General features: G+C 43.8%; 1 protein-coding gene and 1 long non-coding RNA gene across 4 annotated transcripts in view; one reads left to right on the top strand and one right to left on the bottom strand.

Annotated features, from left to right (window-relative positions):
- LOC138983750 (inositol 2-dehydrogenase-like) overlaps positions 1–11,368 on the bottom strand; it is a 35,098-nt gene extending 23,730 nt beyond the window's left edge. The window contains exons 1-5 of one of the 3 annotated variants that reach the window (XM_070357062.1): positions 11,299–11,368; positions 9,639–9,709; positions 8,583–8,674; positions 8,025–8,184; positions 7,500–7,570 (exon numbers count right to left, since the gene is read on the bottom strand). In XM_070357062.1, coding sequence (XP_070213163.1) covers positions 7,500–7,570; positions 8,025–8,184; positions 8,583–8,631 — 280 coding nt within the window. In that variant the 5' untranslated portion in view covers positions 8,632–8,674; positions 9,639–9,709; positions 11,299–11,368. Of the gene's footprint in view, positions 1–7,499; positions 7,571–8,024; positions 8,185–8,582; positions 8,675–9,638; positions 9,710–10,561; positions 10,880–10,958; positions 11,072–11,298 lie in introns of those variants that run through there. The other 2 variants (XM_070357063.1, XM_070357064.1) reach the window with 2 other exon arrangements.
- Positions 1,883–6,286, top strand: LOC138983751 (uncharacterized). Its single transcript, XR_011461248.1, has 2 exons — positions 1,883–3,654; positions 6,114–6,286. It is a non-coding gene; the product is annotated as an uncharacterized lncRNA (long non-coding RNA).
- Positions 11,369–22,544: the final 11,176 nt, after the last annotated feature.

Below are 22,544 nucleotides of genomic sequence, written 5' to 3'. Positions count from 1 at the left end.
CACCAGTAAAAAAAAAATGCAGCCAATGTTTTCTCGAAAAGTTGTGTTTGTGTGTGTGTGCGCGTGCGCAGGTTTTTTAATATACTGTTTCGTTGAGAGGATCGTGGGTAGTGTTTTTCCTCTTCATTTTAAAGTGTTCATTACAGACATATAAGACAAAATAAAGAAAAAGAGAGAAACAAACAGCAAAAAACAAGTCGCGTAAGCCGAAAATACAACATTTAGTCAAGCTGTCGAACTCACAGAATGTCCATAGAGGGGGAATCGAGACGAGGGTCGTGATGTGTGTGTGTGTGTGTGTGTGTGTGTGTGTGTGTGTCTGTGTGTCTGTGTGTGTCTGTGCGTGTGTGTGTAGAGCGATTCAGACTAAACTACTGGACCGATCTTTATGAAATTTTACATGAGAGTTCCTGGGAATGATATCCCCGGATTTTGTTTTTCCTTTTTTTCAATTAATACCTTTGATGACGTTATATCCGGCTTTTTGTAAAAGTTGAGGCGGCACTGTCACACCCTCATTTTTCAATCAAATTGATTGAAATTTTGGCCACGCAATCTTCGACAAAGGCCGGACTTCGGTATTGCATTTCAGCTTGGTGGCTTAAAAACTAATGAGTGAGTTTGGTCGTTAAAAATCGGAAACTTGTAATTAAAATTATTTTTTTTATCAAACGTTCCAAAAACAATTCCATCTTATTCTGCGTCATTATCTGATTCAAAAAACATATAAATATGTTATATTTGGATTAAAAACAAGCTCTGAAAATTAAAAATATAAAAATTATTATCAAAATCAAATTTCCGAAATCGATTTAAAAACAATTTCGTCTTATTCCTTGTCGGTTCCTGATTCAAAAAAACATATAGATATGATATGTTTGGATTAAAAACACGCTCACAAAGTTAAAACGAAAAATATAATATATGTATTCTAAAACGGATTTTTGTTTTGATGTACATTTTTCATTCAATTTTCTTTTCATGTTTGCTTGCTCTTCATTTAAACTGTACAATAGCCGCCATTTATATGTATTTTTTTTAGAATACTGTAAACACCACTATAAGCATTATGCTTGTGTTGTTTACTCTATATGTGTTTTTTATTTGTAAATAATGCACAAACGTTGAATAAAACAGTTTAAACCAAACGAAGAGAGGTACAGAAAAGCGTGCTATGCAGCACTGCGAAACCACTATTTTTCAATCAAATTGATTGAAATTTTGGCAAAGCAATTTTCGACGAAGGCCGGACTTTGGTATTGCATTTCAGCTTGATGGCTTAAAAACTAATTAATGACTTTGGTCATTAAAAATCGGAAACTTGTAATTGAAATTATTTTTTTATCAAACGATCCAAAAACATTTTCATCTTATTTTTCGTCATTTTCTGATTCCAAAAACGTATACATATGTTATATTTGGATTACAAACAAGCTCTAAACATTAAAAATATAAAAATTATGATTAAAATTAATTTTCCGAAATCGATCTAAAAACAATTTCATCGTATTCCCTGTCGATTCCTGATTCCAAAAACATATACATGTAGATATGATATGTTTGGATTAAAAACACGCTCAGAAAGTTAAAACGAAGAGAGGTACAGAAAAGCGTGCTATGCAACAGAGCGCAACCACTTCCGCGCTAAACAGGGTCGTTAATTTCACCGCCCTTTGTACGAGCGGCGGACTACGGTCATTGGGAAAAAATGCAGTGCGTTCAGTTTCATTCTGTGAGTTCCACAGCTTGACTAAATGTAGTAATTTCGCCTTACGCGACTTGTTCTTTTTCCCACACACTTTGGACACGTGCGAGTACCAGCAATAGAAAATTAACAAAACACCTTCCTCCCCCTCTTAGGTGAAATGAAAGCGGACGTTTTCAGCGTGCATTCCCTTGAATTGACTGAATGGTTAATCATGCTTCCGTGATCTTGGGAGTTGTGGGTTTTTTCTGTGACATTCACAAACATACAAATGACAGAGTCCGACTAAAGGCTTACTGGAATTTACTGTTGAGTAATAAGTATGTCCTCTTAGGACCATGCCAGTGCATGGGGGATATCTTGGATACAGGGCGGACAGGCTTGCAAGCAATATATAACTCTGACTGTTGACCGTCGTTGTAATTTCCCACTTTGTAGTTGTCAAGGTATTTTAACATGTGGGCTTTATATTTTATAAGCTTGAAAAAGAGCATTGTTAGTAATAACGCGCGCTATTTTTAGTTAAAAAAGGGATCAACTTGGAATGTGCACCCGACATTCCAAATTGTTTTCTCCTTTCTAATAATGGGTGAATTTGTTTTATTATAACTGAATTGCTTACAACCGAAATACCTACATGCCGAAATAACTGAAATAAAAAAAATAAACAAATAGACGAATAGGGAAATGATACATAAATAAGTTCATAAATGAATGAGTTAATAAATGCGTTATGGCGAAATTTAGATAACAAATTAGGAACTTTAACATTAATTTCAAATTAACTAACCAAATAACAAAATCAATAGGTAAAGTGTTGTATGGGGACATGTAACAAAATGAGGAACTTGAAAACCACCATGTAGGTGTCCGACATTTACTGGTGTCTTGTTTGCAATGATTTCAATTTGGTTCCAACATTTTGTTGTCGTCGTCGTCGCTCTTGCTGTCTTTGTTGTAGTTGTTGTTATTTGGGGGTTAAACGGGAAAAGGGGCAGAAATATGTAATTGGACTATTGAACGATCGTTTTCACACTAGGTGTCGGACTTCAAGTACAACGCGGGGTAAAAGTACTTAATGGAAATCCTTGAGCTATGAGTTTAATAGATAATCGTTATTTTGAGCAATTTCCATGTCTGAACATCCCACGGATATCCGCGTTCCACCCATCATTTCCTTTTACACGACAAAGTCGTGTCGTAACAATTCCCTTCCTCCCTCCCCCTACCCCTCCCTATACACTTGATAGTCCTCAACTTCGACCTACGGCGATAAGGGGATAATTGAGACAGCACTCTAAGTAGCTTTCCAGGTTACTGAAAGACTTTGATTTTGATCACAAGTTTTGGAAACTGTGAGCCCTTTTATCCTCAGGGAGACAGACTGTGTACAACGTGGGACTTAGAGCGGGTCAAAGTTGAATCAAACTTGCCACATTCATTTCTTGCCTCATGATTAGCATATGCATCGTTCACTGCTTACTGTTGTTGTTGTTTAGAAATCAGTGCGCGCGCGCGCAAGTTTGTATGTGTGTGTTCGTGCGTGAGTGTGTGAGTGTGAGTGTGTGTGTGTGGTGTCGGTGTGTGTGTGTGGTGTCAGTGTGTGTGTGGTGTGCCAGTGTGTTTGTTTGAGTTCGTGCCTGTGTGTGTGTGTGTGTGTGTGTGTGTGTGTGTGTGTGTGTGTGTTATAGTGTCAGTTATTCTTTCTTTTGTCCCGAATCCTTGCTTTCCAGAAACCTGTGATGTCATTCTTCCTTGAAAATTTCTTCCAAAACTTGGTTGTCCAACTTTTGTCCGAGAGATGAGGTCGGAACGGTGGTATGAGAAGAATTCAGAACTTGACACCTTGATGTCATCTGACTGATTGGCTAATTACACACTTGACTGTCTTTTGTCGACCTGGATCATAAAGTTGCCGACCATGTTGATTTACCCACCCCCTTATGAACGTGAGTCTACTTGAGACATCAGCCTAGCCAACACACACCAAACCCAAAGTCGGACCGTAACAAGTTTTCATTATTTTATGTCTGCCACCCCACTCCCTCCCCCTTTTAACCCCCTCCGCCCCCACCGCTTACCCCTTCTCAGTTCACAGTTACTTGTCTGCAGCCTCAACCCCCCGTGGGTAATAAATCACTCGACTATCGTCGCCTGCTTCTGATGACCGCTCTAAATAATTTGTCAGATAGCAGTGTGCAAAAGACACCGTTGAGTGTACATGTATTACCTTTCCTTTATGCTTAGGACACGTGCCTTTTCAAGTCATTGTCAATTACAAAATGTAGGTCTTACAACACAGCCACTGATTTTCAGGTGACGGTATCAATGCCGGGTCCCTGCTCTGCGAAAAAAAAAGTGTTTGCATTAATCGGAAGAAACATACTGCATAAGCGTAATTTATGCAGAGGTATGATGTTCTTAAGTTGTGAGATTTTTTAATGATCACGATGCCTTCAGTGCTTACTAAATTCTTTGATTAGATTGATTTTGTTAATGAAGTTAGAATTCTGCTGCTCTGATTAGTGAAATATTCAAAAATGCTATCATGCTATTTTGGCACCGTCATGGCTTTGTAGACTTATAATATATCTGCGTAATTGATTTCAACTCTTAGAAATCAAAAGTATATATTGTATTGTGTCTCCTCTTGTCGTTAAATAATCACAACAACTGTAAAACAAATTTGCTTTGATAAAGCTCCCGTTTTTCTCTCAGAATTTTGCTCATTTTTGTTTTGTTTACATGCCCCAGACACAAAAACTACAAAACGATTCATAAAAATTCCGTTCCATGCATTCCGTTTCCTCTCAATCTAAGATCCCCCTCCCCCCCCCCCCCCATAGATCCTCCCCCCACAGTTTGTACAGGAGCGGGGCATTTAGGAGCCTTTGCAATTTTATGACCCGTCTGAAAGAAGTGATTGACTGGACACTGTCAAGTGCTCTTAAAGAAGCGATCAGATACGTGAGAATCACAGTGTGAAATTTGACAAGAGGTTGACGGAAGTCTGGCAACCAGATGTTAAAGGGAAAAAATAACTCACTGAAAAAGTGAGATCGCACGTGTCGGACAGATGAAGGTTGGAAAAAAAGGAACCTTCTTGGCATGGATAACACTGGAAATATAACGTGGAAAACTTGTAATTATAGGTGCTGGACTTTCAAATTCAACTTGATCGCACATGTCGCCCTTAATTGTCTCTCTCACTGCTTTCTTATTACCCTTGCAAGTTGAAACCACCCATCCCTCTCTTGCTTGATGGCAACTTTAAAGTTCTCCTTTTTCCCAACCGTTTTGTCCCAGCATATAACCACTTCATGTCCCTAATTGGCACTAGTTTCTGTGAGGACGTTAAGCTTAGGTTAACCAACCAACCAACCGTTTTGATACTACCCATGTATCATGTATGTTTCTGAACATTTTGTTTTTATTTGGTATTGCTTCATTTTGCTTTTTTTTCATTTACAATGTATAATCTGTGAAAAAAAAGGCCAAAACCAAATAACTTTTAGTTTCCGATGACAAGGTGTAGTGTATTTAACAAACAAAGTTTGATTGTAATGATTGCTTCCATTTTCTGTGCACCTCCCTCCCACCTCTACAACATGCATACACTTGATAGTCTTCAACTTCGACCTACGGCGATCGGTGGATAATTGAGACAGTACTAGCTCCGAGGAGCTTTCCAGGTTACCGAAAGACTTTGATTTTGATAACAATGTTGAAAAGGCTGTGAGCCCTTTTATCCTCAAGGAGAGAGACGGACACCGGCCCCTATAATGGGCTTTAATTGGAGCGTGTCAAAGTTCATTGCATCCTGATCAGCATATGAAACGTTTATCGCTTATTGTAGTTGTGTATAACTCATAGTAGTGGGAATAAGGTGACGCGCTAGTGTGAGTTTGTGTGTGAGTGTGTGTGTGTGTGTGTGTGTGATTCGTATATATATATATAGCAGTAACGGATGTTATTTGTGTTTGGACAATTACAAACATTTAATTCTTGTACACAGATTAAAGACAGTTTCACTTCCAGGTCAAATGTATTAATGATGCAAATACAAATAAAATACCCTCAAACTGTTCTGAAACGATCAATTTTCGTTTGAAATACTTCATTTCTTATGTAAGGAATACACACTGGCACACAGTCTTTTGTTGTCTTGGCTTGCGGCCTAAATCTGACACAACAAGGCTCGAAGAAGGGACATAATGCTTTATTTCATATATTAAAAAGAAATACATGTAGTGTCAACACTCAGTTGGCAGTAGGCCAGAGACATAGTAGGCAGTGGAAAGTTACTAAAAAGTGACCTAAGTTGAAAAGATGTGTATTTCTACTCCAGACATTATATATGGAGGCTCTGGTGTCACTAATTTCAATGTGCTGTCTTTGCTTTGTTTAGCGACCAGCATCAAAGAGGCGCATCGAGGACTGCCTGGGAGAAGAGGACCACCAGGACAAAGAATGAAATCGATTGAATATGCTGTGCTGTTGCCCTGCTAAGCTGCGTGCATTTTTAATTTCTCCGCAACATAATATGCATGTTTTTGTTATGAAATAAAATTGTTGATCGTATCTTGAGTTTATGGTGTTACATGTAATAGTCCTTATGATCTGTGACTGAGTGTGAAAGTTGGTGTGTGTGCGTGGATACATTTACCAAAACCTACATTCACTCTCAACGTTGCATTCACGTCGAAATCAAACCAAACCACAACCACAACCAAAAATTCACGTTGTGTCGACGTGTAATTCACGTCAATTTTATCAGGAAAAATGCACCAAAACACAACTTTTACGTTGTGTCAACGTAGAATTCACGTAATTTTTGAGCTAAATTTTGACCTAAAATTTACGTTCCATTCACGTGGACATTACGTAAAAATGCAACGCAATTTCAACCAAACCACAACCACAACCAAAAATTCACGTTGTGACAACGTAAAATTCACGTAATGTTTTTACGAACAATCCACCTCCACCAATAATTCACGTTGCATTCACGTTGGTGTCACGTAAAATGCAACGTTGTTTTCCAACGTTATTCCCACGTGATTTCGTCCATACAAATCTACGTAAAAAAACGTTGAAACGCAACGTAAACCCAACGTAACCCAACGTGAATATAACGTGAATACAACGTAAAATTGTTTGCTGGGATATCACGCATTCACATCGGCCAGTAGATCGACTGCCTTTAGGCGCTGCATCCACCTTTCACGGCCTATTATTCCAGGTCACACGGGTATTTTGGTGGACATTTTTATCTACGCCTATACAATTTTGCCAGGAAAGACCCTTTTGTCAATCGTGGGATCTTTAACGTGCATACCCCAATGTAGTGTACACGAAGGGACCTCGGTTTTTCGTCTCATCCGAAAGACTAGCACTTGAACCCACCACCTAGGTTAGGAAAGGGGGGAGAAAATTGCTAACGCCCTGACCCAGGTCGAACTCGCAACCTCTCGCTTCCGAGCGCAAGTGCGTTACCATTCGGCCACCCAGATGCTTGGTATTCTCTCAGGTCTCAGGCGCAAGGCCATTGGTCCCGCGAGAACTCTCATTTACTCTATCGCACATGTCGTATGCATTTATAGCGCTTACTTCCCTTTGTAAATAAGATCTTTTAATAGCACTATGCCTCATGAAAATGTTGTTAAACAAAATTTAACAAAGAAAGAAAGAAACAAACAAACCTACTGACAGACTAACTAATTAATGAACTAAACACCCCCCCTCCCCCACTACCACATACGCACACCACAGCGTGACAGAAAGCACAACTGACCAGCACTTAGTGATCGCTTGATCTGGTCTTCATGCACGTCAGTCGGGGAGCACACCACCACAGCGTCCACACTGAAAAGACACGAAACAAAGCAGTTGTTTCCCCTTCAAAACAACTGTTGATCCACTGCGGCATCGAAGAACAAAACAGCTGTCAATGGAGATAACTGCAGTTGCAAATGAAAAGTAAAAAATTAGAGTTTACTAGCTTCAGAAAAAATAGAGGTGATACTACCGCCCTGAAAAGGAAGTCGTTCAACTGAGCACGTTGTCTCTCCTCCGCCGTATAGTGTCTGACCACGTGACACGCAGACACGATCATACATATTTGTGCAAATGAGAGAAAAGTCTGAGTTGAGGTACACGAAGCGAAACTGGGGCCAACCTTATTGGGTAGGACCAAGTCGCGGAGCCGGATTGGTTGGAATTGAAATTTGCTGTGATTTCAACCAATCAGAACCCGCGGCTTGATTCCGTCCAGTTGGGTGGGACCCAGTTTCGCTTCGTGAATCTGAGCCCTTGCTACCTGGGATCGTCCAAGACAAGGTCAAGGTCGCTGGGAGCAGCACACCTAGCAGACAGACCAAGTGACGTCACGAATTGCTCGGCCTCCTTCACTTTTGACCTCACCAGCCATTGGACGCTGGCCCGTGCTGACGTCATCAGGTTGTGCACGTGCACGCCACCTGGCGGGACAAGAGACGCGGCATATTGTAAAGCACAGTGCTGCACTAGCTTACGTCATTTAAGGTACCTTGGTACATGTTTTTTTGCATGTGTTTCCCAAAACTTTTGTTCAGAGGTTTGTATTTATTGACAAATCGCTTTTTTAAGAAGTGGACCATTATTCTTTTTTTCAAATGAAGTAATCAGTTTTTCGTGAAGGCATATACGGCAATCAGGTGTTCATAAAGACAACTTAATTTCCTCGCAAACCCTCCCTCTATCAGGCCTCGCGCATGACTGGGCCACAACCTGGAATTCGCAAACACACACACACACACACACACACACACACACACACACACACACACACACACACACACGCAGAAACAGAAGAAGAGACAGCCAGAGAGAAACTCACCCATATTTCCCAAACCTAGCACAGCAAATCCAAACTTTTTGGCAGCCATATTTCCACTGTCGGTTTTCCCACAGCTCTAAAACGATCAGCGTCTGCGAGAAAGCAAGATGGTGAAAGATGTCATACATTGATTATCAGCAGACTTCAAACAGCAAATCCAAACTTGTTTGCAGTCCTACATTTTTTTACCCCTGCAGACCAGCAGCGTTTCTACGCGGATCCGGGATTGATTTGAGGTTCGTTGCAGCAATAGTTGAACTCCACAATTAATTCTGTCGGGGTTGAATTGGTTGTGGAAGAGTGAATACTCTTGCTTTTATTGAGGCAAACTTTCCACACGTGCTCCTTTTTCACGTATTTCCGACACACGCCGCGCTAGTGATTGGTCTATAATGTCACGTGGGAAAGTTTGACTCAATAAAAGCAAGAGTATTCACTCTTCCACAATCCATGCAAACCCTACAGCGTGTTTTTTTCTCCGAACGTTGTCTATTGAACAGAAATACTTAGCGGCTCAACAACTCGAATAGGAAAACAGCTTCAGTTTGTCACACACACGCACACACATGCACTCACACACGCACACGCACACATACACGCACGCACGCACGCACACGCACGCACACTGACACACACACACATACACACACACACACACACACACACACACACACTATTATACAGTGACACTGTAACTATGATACAACAAGTAAAACAACACGAAATACGACATGTAATACAACATGGAATACATCATGATAACTCGGGTCGTTGACTGGTGACTATTGTGACTTGTGTTTATTCAACGCCGCCGGTTCTGATCGTAAACCTTTGTTGCCAGTGTGGGAGTCCTCTTGTCGCAAACACTGTGCAACATGCTACAAAACAACCGGTGACCTCTCTACACCACATTCAAGTCAATGACCACAGGAATACTGAGAAGACATCACGTATCAGTCATTCGATCGGTGTCGAGTTTAAATTGCTGCGCTGATTACAGATTACAGCGTTTGAGATGGTGTGGACAGTTCTTGTAAGACGTGACGGCCTACTTACCGAAAGGTGAGTGTCGCCAACACTGGCAGGACTGGCACACAGTCCTGTCCACTTCTCTCACTGTGGCCGCACTGCAAGATAAGGCAAAATGCGTCCATGACCTGGTTTTAACACACGGTCAGGGAGATAAAACATGCTTCACGTTCTGCCACTGTGTGTATGTGTGTGTGTGTCTTCAGTGTGCCTGTGCACCGGTGTGAACATGAATGAAAGAGAGAGAGAGAGAGAGAGAGAGAGAGAGAGAGAGAGAGAGAGAGAGAGAGAGAGAGAGAGAGAGACTGAGAGAGAGAGAGAGAGAGAGGGAGAGAGAAGAGAGAGAGAGAGAGAAGAGAGAGAGAGAAGAGAGAGAGAGGGAGACAGAGAGAGAGAGAAGAGAGAGAGAGGGAGAGAGAAGAGAGAGAGAAGAGAGAGAGAGAAGAGAGAGAGAGAGAGAGAGAGAGAGAGAGAGAGAGAGAGAGAGAGAGAGAGAGAGAGAGAGAGAGAGAGAAGAGAGGGTTGTGTGTGTTTCTGAATGAATGAATGAAAGCGGAACAACAAACCAACCAATGGTATACTATAGTACATAGTGTAGTACTTTTTTACTTGGGAGGTTCCGGCGCTGAGGTGCTCGTATCTCCTTGCATGGAACATCGGGTAGAGCGAGGACTCTTCACTTCAAGTTGCTACACGTGACGTTCCGGCGATGAGGTGCTCGTATCTCCTTCATACCGGCACGGTTGGCCTAGTGGTAAGGCCGCGCGTCCGCCCCGTGATCGGGAGGTCTTGGGTTCGAACCCCGGCCGGGTCATACCTAAGACTTTAAAATTGGCAATCTAGTGGCTGCTCCGCCTGGCGTCTGGCATTATGGGGTCAGGGCTAGGACTTGTTGGTCCGGTGTCAGAATAATGTGACTGGGTGAGACATGAAGCCTCTTATCTTGTCACCAGTTCCGGCGCTGAGGTACTCATATCTCCTTCTCTTCAGGCCAGAACAGAAGGAGACAAGAGTACTTCGACGATGGAACGCCGTTTCCATCCGTCTTGTCACGTGACCCTCTTGCCGCATACCCTTCCTTGGCCTTCTCAGCGAGGTTACGTGTCATCTCGATATGATGCCTTTTTGTTTCGAAAATCTGCACATCGGCGGAACCACGATTGGCTGGCGATGGCCTGCGGCAGTGATCGCCGAGCGTGTCACGTTTCTCGAACTCACGCGACCTCAAGCGAAACTCAGTCAGTCACAAGAACTCATGCGCTGACTACATTACATTCACATCGGAGTCATTTCTTTGTTGCGAATGCTGGTTTTAACAGGTCGACCACGTTTTATTGTTTGACTCACATTCTGGGGCACCTATTCACACGTTTTCTCGTCATTCTTTGAATCCCTCGCCGCTTTTTCTGTACGAGGGCTGCGTACACGAGCAATGTTGTGTCCCCCTCCCCCTGCAAAACGGCAGTGCAGATTGTTCACGACCCCGAACAACGGCTATCAGTTCTAGCGAGCTCTCGTGAATATGCGTAGTAATGTATCCCATGTTGGCCCACTCCACAGCCAAAATATTCACAAAAATAGAGAGAGAGAGAGAGAGAGAGAGAGAGAGAGAGAGAGAGAGAGAGAGAGAGAGAGAGAGAGAGAGAGAGAGAGAGAGAGAGAGAGAGAGAGCACAATGTTCACGAACCTGGGAAATGGAGGAGGTCGAGGCCCCCTGGCACAGGCCCTGACCCTGTAGCATTGTGACCCCGTTTCTGGCAAAGAATGTAGTGTGCTCATAGGTGCTTGCTGTCAGTCATTCGTTGCCAGTGTGTCTCTGCTTCTGTGTGTGTGTGTGTGTGTGTGTGTGTGTGTGTGTGTGTGTATGGTATGTGTGTGTGCGTGTGTGCGCGTGCGTGCATGTGCGCGTGTGTGTGTTTGTTGATGTGTTTGTGAGTATGTGTGTGTATGTTTGTGTGTGTGTGTGTTTGCACGGTGTATGTGTGTGTGTGTGTGTGTGTGTGTGTGCGCGTGTGTGTGTGTGTGAGTGTGTGTGTGTGTGTGTGTGTGTGTGTGCGCGTGTGTGTGTGTGTGAGTGTGTGTGTGTGAGTGTGTGTGTCACTGTGTGTGTGTCAGTGTGTGTGTGTGTGTGTGTGTGAGTGACGTGTGTGTGGTGTGTGTGTGTGTGTGTTTGCACGGCCCGTTGTGTGTGTGTGTGTGTGTGTGTGTGTGTGTCCCTCTGTCTTTGTGTGTCTTTATCGATCTATGTGTAAATTCGTCTTCTTGTCAGTTTCAGATGTCCTGAGAAAATGGACGGTTTGGACGAGCGTTGTACCAAGAGCTGTTGGTTTGTCTGCCCCCTCACCTGTACCCAGCCAAGCATGGCGCCCTGCTGCACGGAAGCCAAGGCCCGCCGGGTAGAGCGAAGACTATTATTTTGCTACAAGTTCCGGCGCTGAGGTGCTCGTATCTCCTTGCATGGAACATCGGGTAGAGCGAGGACTCTTAACTTCAAGTTGCTACACTTGGAGTTCCGGCGCTGAGGTGCTCGTATCTCGGCCTTGCATGAAACATCGGGTAGAAGGAAGACTCTTATCTTGTTACCAGTTCCGGCGCTGAGGTACTCATATCTCCTTCTCTTCAGGCCAGGACAGAAGGAGACAAGAGTACTTCGACGACGGAACGCCGTTTCCATCCGTCTTGTCACGTGACCCTCCGGCAGCACACCCTCCTTGGTCTTCTCAGTGGATACAGCGCGGGACGTTTGCCAGAATGGAGTTTTCAGCTTAAAGACATACGATGTCGATTAAAACAACAACAACAACAACAACAACAACAACAACAACAACAACAACAACAACAATAACAACAACAAGACGTCTCCTTTTGTCACTCTCTTTGGAATGAAAATCTTTGACACCAAATACCAAACTAAAGTTCAAAAAGACGTCATCATGTGAATAATGGCGTCTTGTAAAAATTATGTCACTTGTTCTCCTTGTTTCCCGATAAAATGACAAAGAATTTTAAGAACGAAGTTTTTCTCGGTGACCCTAACATATCAGCAGTAAAACTATAATCGGAAAGTCTCCGCCAGGCTGTGCATGTATCGGTATCGTATATCATTAAGTGTTTTTTTGTCAGTCAAAATTAGCTATGACTGCCTTGTTGTTAAGCTCGAGGCGAACACTCGTCTGATTAAATGTTGTCTTAATTAAGTCATTACATGTTCTTGATGAGGTCGGGCTGCGACTTTGTGTTCGTGTCGGTTTCTACATCACGAGTCACACGATCACAGGGCCTGGCCTGAGAAAGGCAACATGAGAGTGCGGTCATTCAACCGTGCAAAACCAAGCCAGACGCAGCAACTTCCTCAGTGTCTGTGTGCCAAAGGTCACCGTGCATATGATATCAGAATGTCATCGTGTGTCGTTCTGATGACCCTTGCACTGTCACGTGACCCGCACACTGGAACAGACAGCCGCCATGCTTGGCTTACGTCATCACCTTTAGCCTCTGCGAACATGCAACACGCTGCGATCATCTACTGTGGCTTAGTATGTACGACTCGCTGACTTCTTCTTCTTCCAAACTATACTCTGAGAGCATAGTCAGCTTCACTCCGCTTTCATTGAGTAGGCATGCTGGGTATTTTCGTGTTTTCATAACCCACCGAACTCTGACATGGATTACAGGATCTTTTCTGTGCGCACTTGGTCTTGTGCTTGCGTGTACACACGAAGGTGGTTAAATCACTAGCAGGTATGCACATAAGTTGACCTGGGAGATCGGAAAAATCTCCACTCTTAACCCACCAGGGCTAGGGCAGCGACCGGGATTCGAACTCACGACCTCCCGATTAGGAGGCCGACGTCTTACCAACACGCCACTGCGCCCGTCGACTCGCTGACTGAACAGTATGACGAAGCGTTCAGCCACGTTGCCATGGTGATTTACTGCATCGTTTGCTTAATCTAACCGTCAGTCCCCCACAGCGGCCAATGACCAGACACTCAAGCCCCCAAACGCAGATCCCAGTAAACACCCGCTATGTATACACGATGATACCTGTGACACATATATGTGTTTCCATTTCCACTGGCTTCCTGCGATGTTTAATCCTTTATAATTTTGGAATACTTGCAGTACTTACTTTTTGCTATGATTTTTCAAGTTTAAAATTGACGGAGTTACTTTCCGTGCAATGGGTTGTGGCAATTAACACACAAAAAGGATAGTAAACCACCAGATAATAACTAGCAATCAAGTAGCATTCAAATAAATTTAAAAACGTATAGACTATAGTGCTACAAGCGCTGAAACTGAAGTATATATGGAAGAAAGGTGATGCAAACTTATGTAGAAAGTTTGATTGTTTTTACATTTAGTCAAGTTTTGAGGGGGGAATTGAGACGAGGGTCGTGGTGTATGTGTGTGTGTGTGTGTGTGTGTGTGTGTGTGTGTGTGTGTGTGTGTGTGTGTGTGTGTGTGTGTGTGTATGTGTGTGTGTGTGTGTGTCTGTGTCAAATTGATTGAAATTTTTGTAAAGCAATCTTCGACGAAGGCCGGACTTCGGTATTGCATTTCAGCTTGGTGGCTTAAACATTAATTAATGACTTTGGTCATTAAAAATCTGAAAATTGTAATAAATTTTTTTTATATGTATAAAACGACCCAAATGTACGTTCCTCTTATTCTACATCATTTCCTGATTCCAAAAACATATAAATATGTTCTATTTGGATTAAAAACAATCTCTGAAAATTAAAAATATAAAAATTATGATCAAAATTAAATTTCCGAAATCGATTTAAAAACAATTTCATCTCATTCCTTGTCGGTTCTTGATTCCAAAAACATATAGATATGATATGTTTGGATTACAAACACGCTCAGAAAGTTAAAAAGAAGAGAGGCACAGAAAAGCGTGTTATGCAGCACAGCGAAACCACTACCGCACTAAACAGGCTCGTCAGTTTCACTCCGTTTTGCACAAGCGGCGGACTACAGTCATTGTGAACAAATGCAGTGCGTTCAGTTTCATTGTGTGAGTTCCACAGCTTGACTAAATGTAGTAATTTCGCCTTACGCGACTTGTTTGTTTTGGCTGGTCATACACCATATTCGAATTATAAGATGTTTGGTGGCCTGTTGACTGACAAGTTTTTTGGTTGGTCCAAGGGGGGCATAAGGGGCGTAACTCCTTAGTCATATTACAGTTGAAAATTCAAAGCGGGTCGGCTTCACTCAATTTCTTGGCATCAGAGGCTTGACGTAAATTAGGAAAACAAATGGTTGGACCCATCATGGACCAGCTAAAACGCTGTAGGGCAGAATTAATATTTTGATGGTATTTTTGAACGTTCTCAGCGTCACTGTAGGAAGTGGCGTTCTCAGCGTGCAGAAAGTGAGCGTCAAGTCCCTTTGTATCAACAACAAAAATCTTTGCATCTTTGAATGAATCGAAACGCACGAGTGGTAAGTCTCGTGCGTTTCGATTCATTCAAAGATGCAAAGACGTGTCCCTGGAAAATAGCATAGACTTCGGAGTGCGAGGACCAGGGAAAATAACCTCATGTAAAGCTGTGTGAGTGTGACCATATCTTTAACTTAGTCGTATGATCATTCCAAGAATATATCTTGATACGCAAGCTCTAGGGTAGGTTGATAGGTAGTAGATATAAGCTTTGCCATGATAATTATGCTGATGCGTGCTTGTGCGATTTTGTGTGTGTGTGTGTGTGTGTGTGTGTGTGTGTGTGTGTGTGTGTGTGTGTGTGAGGATTGAACAAGATCTCCTTCAGGGACAACTGCACCAACAACAAATACACAGTCATTTTATCTGTTTGCCTTCTTTTGAAAATTATACATGGAGTTGATATGATGTAAGGACCACTATAAGCATTATGCTTGTTGTTGTTTACTCAATATGCGTTTCTTTGTAAATAATGCACACACGTTGAATAAAACAGTTTAAACCATATGATGCGTTAGTTTTAACTGTGTGTGTGTGTGTGTGTGTGTGTGTGTGTGTGTGTGTGTGTGTGTGTGTGTGTGTGTGTGTGTTTGTGTGTGACGGAGTGAGTGAGTTTGTGTTACTGTTTGTTGATTCCTTACGGGAGCCTTGAAGGCTTCGCCTCTTGTTTTTAATTGTGTCAAGAAACTGTCCTATGCTATCACAAAAAATCCAATCTTGACTTTCAACTGTACATTTATATAAAAAGCAGGAAAAAAGAGCAGAAAAAAAGATCAATAAAGAAGGATGCTCCCCGATAAAAAAAGAAAAGAAAAAAGAGAGGCAAAAAAGAAAGGGTTGAAGGTGCCTGCATGCAACTGAGATAAAAAAATAAAAAAAAGTTCAACATAATCATTTATTCTTCTCCCTAACATTCAGGTCAACAAAGTCATTGTCATAGGCAGTCATTCGATTCCAAGACAATCATCACAGGTTTGAACCGACCCTTTCGTTTAACCATTCAAAAAACAACAGCAATAACGCTGTTAGTACTACAGCGCGGTCAACGTTCGCCTTTTTGAACTCGCGATGAGATTTGTTTCTTCTCGTCGCCAAGCTTACCGTTAACAAACGCATGTACTAGTTGGGATGCCCCCAATTTTCGCGACCTTGAATGAATACTCTCGAAGTCAGCACTACGGCGTTCATGCATAGGGAACAGTTAGAAAGTTAACTTCGGGAGTTCCCACTTCCAAAAGAGGCCTCTACTTCCAGTGTTTATGACTTCCAGTTCATGCATACGGGCCCAGATGTGGTTGTGTCGCCGTAGTGCCATCAGAGCAGCATGTATACTCGACGTATCGTGCAATCTATCAAGGCTGCCCTTTACTGAGCTCGAACATTCTCGTGCAGCGAGCTTCGTGAAGCAGATTTCGTCCAATTATTATCTAGCTTTAATGGCAGTCTCGATTATTGAACGTCCTTTCTAGATGGGCTTGGCAATCGACACGGAGACTTAATAAATGATCATTAAAAGGCTGATTTGCTTATCGTTAACTGGAATGCAATATTGAACGCGTACGCTAATAAGCTCTTCGTAGGGTGATTTCGATGTGTATAGATTTGTAAACTAATAATTTAATCCTTACCTGGAATATCGAACGCGTACTCTGATGAGCTCATTATAAGATGCTCCTGATGTGTATCGATCTGTAAACTCGTAATGTATCGTTACACGCAATAATGAACGAGCTCATTATAAGATATCTTGGTTTTCATAGATCTGTAAACTCAACGGCCTGTTTGAGTTTCATACGACTTCCATACGACTACAGAAAGGTATGCGAGGTTGGTTATTGTCTTTTATCGTCCCTACAGCCTCTATGGCTATCCAGGACCGAGGAACACGGGGAGCTAACTCTCCATCAACGCGTTTCACTCTGTCACGATTTCAGTGACACGTTTGAGAAAGAAACTCTTTGTTGGGCGCCTTTCTCAAATTGCAACGTAATGCGCCTGTTGCTGGCAGCCGCATTGCGGAAAGATTCTGCTAGACATTCACGAAATTCACGTGGAAACCGTGCGGGCTTATTTGGGGTGATTCTTCGCTCACGGTTTAGAACACGTGTTTCAAGCATGCTATACGGTTGTATGGTAGGCGACCAGTGATTGGTCAGGGAGATCACTTGTCCTGGGATAGGCGATTGCTGATGGGTCAGGGAGATCACATGGTCTTTCTTTCCAGTCCTTCTGTCTTTCTTTTCTACACATGTCCTTGCAGAGGACAGGGTCTGTATTTCCGTGACTAAGATTTGGAGGATTCCAACACGTTGCAAGACTGGTTTAGGTCGACCAACGGGCTTCTGGCGTCAGTGCAGAACGCAGAAGGCTTAGGACACGGGAGGGATTTGGCTACATACTTTCGCTGACGAGCGGGAGCCAAATATTCAAGCGGTTTGCTTGGGAGAGCTACATTTTACGAGCTGTTGAGGTAATTAGCCGTTACTTTACGCTGGTGACCGGTCAATGTCTGTGAAATGTAAACTCTGTTTTGTTTCTCCATGGTAGCGTATAACTTGCTCATTATAACGCAAAATTGTAATCTGTATATGGTTTTTGCAGATATGGAGAGGCGGAGAAAATGTCTTGAGTTGTTATTAAAACTCTATCCTTGCAGGTACCACGTGCTCGCTGAAGGGGGAAGTTAGATATGTTTAAATGTGGTAAAAGGGGGATTGTTGGCATGGTCACTGCACCAATTGCTCTTGTTTCAGCTTGTGGCTGGTTGACGCCGCTTGTTGCTGGTCGACGCCGCTTGTTGCTGGTTGACGCCGCTTGTTGCTGGTCGTTGCTGGAGGTGTTGCTGTACGTTTGCTACCTAGCTGCTACCTGTTTGCTGTTGAAGACGGGCTACACTGTTGCTGTCCTTTGCTGTACGGTTGCTGTTCTACGGCTGTTACTGGTGTTGCTCCAACTTTACACGGTTCAGCGTGTTCTTATTATTTAATAAACTTTAACTGGCTTTTGTCAGTTGTCTTCATTGTTATTTTTACGACTTGGTCGCAAAAACACTTTTGGCTTCACGAGAAGAGGGAGGTGGAGAGTTAGTGTATATAAACAGACGTCTAGAACTTACACTTTTGTTGTTTCTAACTTTTTTGTGTGACTGCGAGTGTGGATCGTGGTGTGGTTAGTCAGTTAGCAGTAATTGACCGTTTTAGGTCATTCATTTGACCATTAAAACGTGACACACTCCCGCTCCGAGACAAGCCGCGCCTTCCCGTAGCGCCGCTGACGTCAACGGATGACGTTCCCGCGGCCGGAAGCGCGGTTTTGGCCAGCCATCGCCTGCAGAGCCACCTGGCAAAGGGGAGGCGGAAGACAGCACGGCGGAAGGAGCGACTGTAGCAGAAGCTGACGAAGAAGAGCGCGGTCTCGGTCAGGTGGGACGTGATATCTGACAGCAGACCGATAGAGCTGTACAGGTTGCGCTCCTTGCCTTGGGGGCCGTAGTCAGCGATCAGGTTGCTGGCTGACGAGTTGAGCATGCGCGGTAAGGCCATGGTGAGGAAGACGGTGGAAAAGACCATCACCATCTTGGTCGTCTGGTTCTCTCTCGTCTTCTTCTCCTCCCGCTTCTTTATGTCTGCCACCTTGTCCCGCTCTGCCTTGTCCTTGCCGGCCGGCTTGTTGTCGTTCACCCCCGTCGTCACCGTCACCAGCCCTGAGTCGTCGTCCTGGCCGGAGAGGGCGGAGTCAGTTTTGGAGAGGGCGGAGTCAGCTTGTGAGAGCGAGGACCGGCCTGTCCCCCTGACTCGCCGGACCGACTTGAGTGACTTGGTGTGACGCTTGAGAACGATGAGCAGCGTGGAGTTGAGCACCATGATGGCCACCAGGGGGAAGTAGGCGAAGATGATGACGTCAGTCAGCGACCACAGGGCGAAGACGTCAGGGTTGGCCTTTCTGACGTCGGTGTGGCTCAGCATCCAGCCGCCGCGCCCGTTAACCACCATCTTGGTTTGGACAAGATTTTTATTCAAGTAGATCAACATTTTAATACAGTGGTGATGGGAATGGGAATGAAAAGTAGGGACAAGAACTCCAGCAAACGTATAAAACATTACGTGACCGTAATATATTTAACGGTACACGGATGGTATGACGTAACAGCTAGTCTTGATATTCTACGGTCACAATAAAAAAAAAACTAAAAAAAAACTGGAAAGGAGAGAAGGGAAGAAAACAGAGAGAGAGAGAGAGAGAACTCAGAACTCAGAAAGTTTATTGTATAGGCCAACTGACCCGTTTCAACCGGTGCATATATCAAACATGACAGCCTCTCTCTCTCTCTCTCTCTCTCTCTCTCTCTCTCTCTCTCTCTCTCTCTCTCTCTCTCTCTCTCTCTCTCTCTCCCCCACTCTCACACACATACACACAAACATTCTGGCTTTCACTCCTTCTCGCACACACACACACACACACACAGACACACACACAGACACACACACACACACACACACAAACACACACACACACACGCGCACATACATACATGTATGGGTATGTACAGGGGATGGCTGGTGCCTCATCAAATACATCCTCAACTATAACATACATCAAAGGACATAGTTGTTTAAAAACCAGCAGCTACACAATGAGAGAGAGAGAGAGAGACAGAGAGACAGAGAGACAGAGAGAGACAGAGAGAGATAATTGGATTGAATTGAACTCTATTTTACAATCTGATACACAATGTCAAGAGAGAGAGCGAGAGAGCGAGAGAGAGCCACCTTGTATTCCAGGATTAAGTAGGTGTGCGCGGAAAGGCTTATGGCGAAGGTGGCGATGATGATGATGACGGCCTTGCCACACACACGGCGCGTCACGCTCTTCAGGGGGAAGGTTATGGCCAGGAACCGCTCCAGGGAGGCCAGCGCGTTCAGACACACCGCCGCCCGCCTGAAGCTGACTCCCACGTACTTGGAAATGTACCACTTGACCAACAAGTGCGAGTAAGAGTCCGCAGGCAGCGTGAAGCCCGTGATGACGTACATCAGCTGCAGAAGGGAACAGATTCCGTCCCCCAGGTCCACGGCGATGAGGTAGAGTGCAAAGGTTGCGCCCCTTTGCTGCCAGTACACCAGGGCGTTGAGCACGCAGAACAGCATGGCCAGCACGCACAGCACGGGCATCAGCACCACCAGCATGTCCGCGAAGCCATCCACGAACTCTCGAGAGATGAACTCCACGTGCACCTCGCCTTCAACAAGCACCATGACGTCATTGGTGGTGTTGCCAGGGCTGAGCGTGACGAGGGTGGCGCTGCTATTGTAGCGTGAGAGGTCCATGGTGGCTCAGCGGGGTACACGGCGAGTGGTGGTGATTGGGTGAGACTTTGGTCCTACAGACTTCATTCACCCTTTGAGGGCTGGCAATGTTGATACGATTCAAGAGAGAATGTGTCTGTGCTGTTTGGATAGTTATACAGCTAGGGGAGAATGGATTTATTGATGTGTTGTCTAATTAGTAAAAATAATTTAGTTGAGGACTTGAGGTGGGGATGAGGGGGGGGGGGGGGGGGGGTAGGGGTTCTGATGATTATGAAGGCATATCTTAAGCACCTTGCGCGCACGTGTGTGGTCGAACATTATTTGCGCGCGCTCGCTCGCGCGCGTTTGTGTGTGTGTGTGTGCGCATGTGTGCGTGCGTGCGTGCGTGTGTTTAAATGTAAGTGTGTGTGTTGTATGCGTGTGTTGTATGCGTGTGTGTGTGTATGTGTGTGTGTGTGTGCGAACGCGAGCGATGTGTGTGTGTGTGTGTGCGCGCGCCTGTGTGTGTGTGTGTGTGTGTGTGTGTGTGTGTGTGTGTGTGTGTGTGTGTGTTGAATGATTGCTGAATCATTATGTACCTAGTCGATACAGACGGTTCGAAGCTTGTTTGGCCGGCAGTTTCATGCCACAATTAACTCGTAATTGATGTCAAAGGTGTCCTGTAGCGTTATCAGAAATATGTATATTCACACTGACACAGGCGCATGTCCCCTGATAGTGACAGGGAGGGACTTAAACAAGTCGCGTAAGGCGAAATAACAACATTTAGTCAAGCTGTCGAACTCACAGAATGAAACTGAACGCACTACTTTTTTCACAAAGACCGCATACTCGTAGTTTCGTCAGTCCACCGCTCGTGGCAAAGGCAGTGAAATCGACAAGCCAGAATAGTGCGGTAGTGGTCGCGCTGAGCAGGATAACACGCTTTTCTGTATCTCTATTCTTTTTAGCTTACTGAGTTTGTTTTTAATCCAAGCATATCATATCTATATGTTTTTGGAATCAGGGACCGACAAGGAATAAGATGAAATTGTTTTTAAATCGATTTCGGAAAATTAATTTTAATCATAATTTTCATATTTTTAGAGCTTGTTTGTAATCCAAATATGACATATGTATATGTTTTTGGAATCAGAAAATGACGAAGAATAAGATGAAACTGTTTTTGGATCGTTTAATAAAAACATAATTTTAATTACAAGTTCCCGATTTTTAATGACCAAACTCATTAATTAGTTTTTAAGCCACCAAGCTGAAATGCAATACCAAAGTCCGGCCTTCGTCGAAGATTGCTTTGCCAAAATGTCAATCAATTTTATTGAAAAATGAGGGTGTGACAGTGCCGCCTCAACTTTTACAAAAAGCCGGATATGACGTCATCAAAGGTATTTATCGAAAAAATGAAAAAAATATGTCCGGGGATATCATTCCCAGGAACTTTCATGTCAAATTTCATAAAGTTCGGTCCAGTAGTTTAGTCTGAAACGCTCTACACACACACACAGACAGACACAGACAGACACACACACACACACCACGACCCTCGTCTCGATTCCCCCTCTATGTTAAAACATTTAGTCAAAACTTGACTAAATGTAAAACAAATAGGGTATAGGCGTTGACTATGCGGAGGAACGGGGGGGGGGGGGGGGGGGGGGGGTTAGAGCCCCCAGGAGCTGTTGTAATTGGTATTTGAAAAGAGTATAGTCTTGATCTACTTGATTAAAAAGGATAATTGCCGCGCAAGAGCGGTAGGGGCTGGGGGCTTCCTGAAACCAGGAAACCTCATACAGATCTAGTTCTGCACCCACCGGCACGCACACACACACACACACACACACACACACACACACACACACTCACATACATACACACACACACACACATGCGGGCACAAACACGCATGCGTGAACACACGCACGCACATATATATATATACGCACACGCACACGCACACCCACATATAGAGATTACACAACGTCATCGAGTGAGGGACCGAAAAATATTGAAACTCGAGGATGATTTTTTTGTGGTATCAACCGAGACCGTAGGTCGAGGTTGATACCACACAAAAAAATCATCCGAGAGTTTCAATATTTTTTGGTCCCTCACAAGATGACGTTTGTGTAATTTGTGTATACAATGATAAATTGATTGTATACAATGATC

The sequence above is a fragment of the Littorina saxatilis genome, linkage group LG13, assembly GCF_037325665.1.
Source record: "Littorina saxatilis isolate snail1 linkage group LG13, US_GU_Lsax_2.0, whole genome shotgun sequence".
Lineage (NCBI taxonomy): Eukaryota > Metazoa > Mollusca > Gastropoda > Littorinimorpha > Littorinidae > Littorina > Littorina saxatilis.
Note: the sequence above shows the minus strand (reverse complement) of the source record. Positions and strands in the feature narration are given on the sequence as shown.